The sequence below is a fragment of the Danio rerio genome, chromosome 18 (assembly GCF_052040795.2).
Source record: "Danio rerio strain M-AB ecotype USA chromosome 18, GRCz13ab, whole genome shotgun sequence".
In the NCBI taxonomy this organism is placed as follows: Eukaryota; Metazoa; Chordata; class Actinopteri; order Cypriniformes; family Danionidae; genus Danio; species Danio rerio.
Window position 1 is genome coordinate 21,193,369 of NC_141038.1, and position 6,632 is coordinate 21,200,000.

Below are 6,632 nucleotides of genomic sequence, written 5' to 3' on the forward strand. Positions count from 1 at the left end.
AATATGTTCATACTGTAAAATTAAAATGTGCTAAAGGGCATTTTACCATAAAAAGAATTTGTGGTAAGGCTATTTTACTTTAAAATGAAATTGAAGTAAAGGGCCCTGCTACTGTAAAACACATTTAAGTTACTGTAAAGGGGCAGTTGTGGTAAATTGAGGACAACAGTGCTGACAGTAAATTACTGTAAAAATACAATATAATTTCTACAGTGTAGATTGGGACTTTGAACCTGGTTCGTCCAGTGTTAAGATTTTTGTCACTTAAATATATGCCTTACTGGCATAAAACATCATTTACATATTTTAACATAATATTTTAGAAAATCATATTAGTTTTTTCATCCTTGCTCAGTGATTGTGATAAAATGTGTTTATTTATTGTTTTAGGAAACAAAACATGAATGTCTTGATTAATGCATCACAAATGAGAAAGAGTCTGACAGAGATGGATTTCTCTGGACCCGGAGCCCTTGTACTTGCTCCAGCTGGCCTGAATTGATGTTCTGCTTCTGAATGAACATGAACTGATTCGGGACATTCCCAGTATGTGCTTGCAGAGGGCAAGCTGCAACAGGCCTGAATGCAAGTACACAGAGGAGTCTCAGCCCCGTCCCCTCCCTCCTGTCTGCAGTCTAGAGCCATTGTACAAAAACTACAGACATCCGAATAGTGACGTGTCTCTCAGACGTCTAGATTCTCAGCAATGTAGCACTGTTTTCAGTGAAGTTTGCTTTTGATTTAACATACAGTTATATAATACAAGATAAAATTGTAAAATAAATGGGTTAAGCGCATAGGGGGTTTACGTTTTTTATTTAATTTTTATTATTTTTATGCCTGGTGTTAAAAATGACTGCGTTATAACATTACATAACATAATAAAATATGTGAATAAGGGATATGGATTTTTAGTATGACTCCTTTTTAAGGCTTATATTGCTAGAAGACAATAATAAAATGTTTAATTTCAGCACTTTTATTATAATATAATATCATATAATATCGTATAATATCATATAATATCATATAATATCATATAATATAATATATATGATGAAGTTTACAAAAAAGAAGTAGGCTACATTTAGGTCATTCTGTGACACCCTTTTTCCCAAATTGACTACATGAAACAAATAAGTTTTTGTTAGACACATATAACATTTGATTATTTGTATATTTCAAACTTTTTAAATGTTATTTTTATTACATCTAATAAAAGTCTGAACTACAGAGAAAGCGGAGGAGGAGGAGAAGGAGGGGCGGGTTCAGACAGCGCTGCGTCTCGCCGAATTTCATCCGAGTACCGTTCACTATCCACAGCTCTGAGCCCCTGAACATCTCTCACCATCATGCGGTGATGTGACTCGTGGACAAAGAACTTTCTTTTTTATTTTAAATCTGGAAAAATTAAAAGATCTATCGACGCAATTATAGAGCATCCCACCCCCTGATACGGAATATATTCGTAGCTGTTTCTGATCAACTAAAGATGTCTATATTGCCTTTCACGCCCCCGATCGTGAAGAGGCTGCTGGGCTGGAAGAAGGGCGAGCAGAACGGACAGGAGGAGAAATGGTGCGAGAAAGCGGTGAAGAGTCTGGTGAAGAAGTTAAAGAAGACCGGACAGCTGGAGGAGTTGGAGAAGGCCATCACCACCCAGAATATCAACACCAAATGCATCACCATACCAAGGTACATAATGAAGATTGTGTTAAAACATAGTGAGCTGCCCACCGAGGTGTCATTTTGCACATCATATCGCTCATTCAGTAAACAAACCATGTTTAAATGCAGGATGCCTAGGTAGAAAGCTAAGTAGTTTTCGAGACACCGCCACATAATAAACGTTAACGTTACGTTACAACCAAACTGTGCGGCTAACGTTGCTAACTGAAATGAACAGCCAGCGAGTGTTCTCTCTTCACTTGAGTTTTCTAATAACGTTACTGGTTAAGAATATTAATGTGTTAAGTTATTTAGTTGTCTGACAGACATCAATGGATGTTTCATTCGTCCCCAAAGCAGATTATTTCCCTAACAGTTACAACTAATGCGCGCATCGTTATTTGACAACATTAGCTTGCTAAAGGCAGGCTTTAAGGTTGCTCTTTATTGTCGCATCTCGTTTCATACTGTATCTACAGAAAAAATATATAGTTTTTTTAGTCATATCTTAATATCAAGTTCTTATATTTACACTAGTTTTGTTAGCGTAACTTGTATACAAGCCCCTATCAGCTAGCCTGACGTGCTGACTATAGAGAAAAACATTCATTACTTTTAACTGTTGAGTTGGTTTTGAAAGCTTATATGGCTGATCATAAACTTCACCCGTTTATATTCATAACAGACAGACAGTTTAAAAGGCTGCGATAAACTTAACGTTCAGGCTCATATAAGTGAATAAAATGCCAAACGCCACTAAATGCCAAGCTAAGCTGTTATATAACAGTCTGGTATCTAGAGCAGACTGGGACTGTTTTGACAAATTTTTATTCAGAGAGCTGGATTGGGCATAATTTTACAGTTTTGTGATCAAACCTTATTAGTATGTTAAATTAATAATAAACTGCAGTGAAACTATTCAGTACTATTCAGTGTTAAACTGTCAAAACAACTCACTGCAACTAGTGAATGTGATTGTTCTTAATATAGTTAATTATACTGGTTAAATTGCAATTGTACATCAGTTGGTTTATGTATTTTAATGTTCATTCTATGATACTTTGTTATTGCCACTAAATCAGTGTACAGTGCCCTGTGCCCCAGATGGTGGTGGTTGTGGAGGAGAATAGAGGAGAGTAAAGCTTGTTATATCATAACCACTGTGGTAGTTATATCCAATTGTACTCAGGACATTTAGTCATGGGTAAAAGGATTTGGAGAATTAATAGCCCTACAGATGAAAACGCAAAGCCTTTGTGGCTGCTGAAGGCAGTAATATGCATATTTTTTTTTGAAAGTATTACATTTAAGCTGCATATACCTGTATTTCCATGCTATTTAGATTCATGAATGGCAGGAAAAAGTTTAAGGATCGATCATTTTGCTTACTAAAAATTATGCTTAATGTGGTCTAAGTGGATTTGAAGGCACAAATTATTGCTTTCAAACATGTTTCACTAAATACTCCCCCAATAAGCCATTGAACTTGAATTTTTGAATGTATTGAATGGGATAGCCCCTTGAGATCTCATTTTCGAGGGGGTCCCTACGTACATAAATCAAACAGAGTACATCACGTCATAACAAACATACAGCTAACAAAAAACAAACAAACAAGCAGTACACTTCACCTGAAACACTTCCCACAGTCCCAAGCCTAGGCAAACAAAAACATATAATCAAAAGTACTGTACAAACAATTTGATATACAAATAAATAATAAGCATTTAAATTGGAATCAATATTAATAACATTTAGAAATTCATTTATTCATTTTCTTGTCGGCTTAGTCCTTTTATTAATCCGGGGTCGCCACAGCGGAATGAACTGCCAACTTATCCAGCGAGTTTTTACGCAGCGGATGCCCTTCCAGCCGCAACTCATCTCTGGGAAACATTCACATACTGTATACATTCACACACACACACTACGGACAATTTAGTTTACCCAATTCACCTGTACCACATGTCTTTGGACTGTGGGGGAAACCGGAGCACCCGGAGGAAACCCACGTGAACGCAGGGAGAACATGCAAACTCCACACAGCCGAGGTTCGAACCAGCGACCCAGCGACCTTCTTGCTGTGAGGCGACAGCACTACCTACTGCGCCACTGCCTCGCCCTTTATTTAGAAGTTGTTTCCAAAAAAGAAGATAAATAAGTCCTGAAAAGACAAAATGTCTTAGTTGATCTAAAAAACAAAGGAAGATTGTTCCAGTCAGAAGAAGCTTTGTATTAAAAGGACCTACGGCCACTTTCTGTTGTAATTCTTGGAACAAAAAAGTAATTCTGTTGCATATGTCAAAGAGGATATGAGGAGGTAAATGGAACAAAAAACTGCTTTAAATAGGAGGCAAATCTAAAATAAACACACTAAAATAAACAAATGATATTGTCTGCGGAACTTAGGTTGAAGCAAACCAAGAGATTTGTATAATATGCAATGATGGGTTCTATACAGAGATCTTAAAACAAACCTACAAAGAGAATTAAAGACAGTATTTTAAAGTTTTAAATAATATCAGAGGTATTGTTATAAATAATATCAGCATAATCAATAATAGGAAAACTTAATTAAGAATTATATTTTTTTCTTACTTAAAATGAAAAACAATTAATACAACGATGAAGAGAACCTAAGCACAGATATGACTTTTTAATTATAAAGTCAATATGGGGTTTAAACTTTAAAGGACAGGTCGAGCCAAAGACCTAGATATTTAAATTCGTCGTTCCGAAACCCATGTTATTTTTACTGTATTATAAAGATTAACTTAATGTAGTTTACTGCACTATTTTTGTAGGCATATAATTTAGGAAAATTAATTTGCATCTAAAGCTTTTCTATACATCAAGTTAAAATAAGGGATTTATTGTATAAAAATGCATTGGATGACTGGCTATATAATTTACACAAGGCTTAGAGTATACATCTTCAGCCACTTTTATTACTAACAATTAGGGCTTCTTGAGTTTTTCTAAAATATAATAATCACAATTATTGTGGTCAAAAGCAAGAGTGTGTGTATTAAACATTATTATTCAAGTAAATAATATAATTATACTATAGTTATTTATTTAGTTGTAAGTTATTTACAAGTCCTCAGTGCTCACAAAAGAGATAGGGATGAGAATGTCATTTCACCACAAAGAAACAAAGAACAACTGGGAGATTATGTAGTGAAAACATAGATTTATTATGATATAATTTGCATAACAATACTTTTTTGTGTGTTTATCTAGTTTCTATTGGAAATTCATCATTTAAAATAATTGTGTTTCTTCACCCAAACTAATGTAACAAATTAATTTTAACAAAGCTTACATTCCATACAGGTATACTGTCACAATAATCAATATACCAACTTATCGCACAACACCTGGACATGAGCTCAATCATTTGCTGATGAAATATATATCACCCATTAGGGATGCAACGATTATAGATTTTGGTTGTACGATTATTATAGTCTGAGGAATAAACACGGATTGATGGTTACCACGATTATTATGCATTCATTAATTTCAAAACACTACTAGTTTAGAAAATCACATGAAAACTCACATTGCTGCTTAGTAACTAAATAATACAGAACAAATCATAACAAAAACAAACAATAGTCCATTTCTCTTTGAACTTAAAAATAAGTGAAAAAAGTTTTAGACATTTAAACAAGTAATATCTTTACTCTGAAAATAAATGACAGAACAATAAATGAATGAATAAATAAATAAAACAAATATATAAAACTTATCGCTTTAAGTAAAATGCTCTGCTGGAAATAACAAACTTGCAAAAAACACAATATGTGATCGACCTTTAGTTAATATCCTCAGCCATGTTTAATCTGCGTGCATACTAGCCTCGGTGTACAACCTCTGAACTTCAAACTAGTGCACAGTTGTCATAACTTTGTTTAGTTGCAGAAGTTTTGTTCCATGCAGAAATGCGGTGTTGAGAAGTCTTTACGATTAATAAACCATGATGAATTAAAGGGCGGAGTGAAATCGTTTAATCATTGCATCCCTATTTCCCATACATAAAAACCAACTCTAGCAACATTCATCTCTTATCTTTATTGGAGCTGTCAGTCAGTGTCAGTATGGGTAAAAAACACTATAGTATTTAATATACATTACTACAGTATGTTTTAATGTGGTTTCCTGATTATTAAAAATAGGTCTGGTAGCAGATATTGCATTCTGTCATTATGTAATGAGCGACATCAAATGGTCTTACAATGGCATCAATATCATTTATCACAATATATTTTAATGCAATATATCTCATCACAAAATATAGATATCATGACAGGACTACATACAGGTCTGTTTAAATAAACAAACGGGTCAAAGTCAGGTCAAGAAATCTCTGTGGGATTCCCCTGGTGACAAACATAGTGTTAATAAATAGCAGTGATATCAGCAAGCGGTATTTGAGCCTGGGGTTACATACTTGAGCATGTCAGTGCATACCTTACCATCTGTGATTGGAGAGTTTAGTCAGTGAAAAATCAGTGGATTTGTATTTGATCTCATATTCCAGCTGTTTCCCATATTTGTTGATCACAAATTATGGCAGGTGAGCTGGAATTGCTCAATTGTTTACAGTGCTTGCTTACAACTGGTGCCCCACTGGGATCTGTTCTTTTTCACCCTGTTCCCATTTGGCTTCTGGTTTCATCACTCCTTCCATTCTGTCTAGGCAAAGTTCATGACTTACTCAAGCAAGGTCCCCCAGAATAACTTTTTATTTATTTATTTTTTTTTTTTTTAATTCTGAGGCTTTATATTTAATTTGTTTTGTCATTTATGGGGTATTTTGCACTGGAGGAACATTTTCATATAGTTCCTAGAATTATTGGATGATGTACACATATTTTGGTGGGTTTGCATTTGTACAAACTGGAAATAATTAAGTAAGGTAATGCATTCTGGAGGGGCGACGCAGTGGCGCAATAGGT

At 34.6% G+C, this 6,632-nt stretch overlaps 1 protein-coding gene across 28 annotated transcripts in view; it reads left to right on the forward strand.

Annotated features, from left to right (window-relative positions):
- The first annotated feature begins 1,308 nt into the window (after nt 1–1,308).
- Nucleotides 1,309–6,632, forward strand: part of smad3b (SMAD family member 3b) — a 36,050-nt gene continuing 30,726 nt past the window's right edge. For 27 of the 28 annotated variants that reach the window (XR_015514164.1, XR_015514166.1, XR_015514165.1 and 24 more), the window contains exon 1: nt 1,309–1,695. Coding sequence is in view for 1 of the 28 variants with exons in the window: in NM_175083.2 (NP_778258.1) it covers nt 1,493–1,695 (203 nt within the window). In the remaining 27 variants the exon portion in view is untranslated. 28 annotated transcript variants of the gene reach the window in all.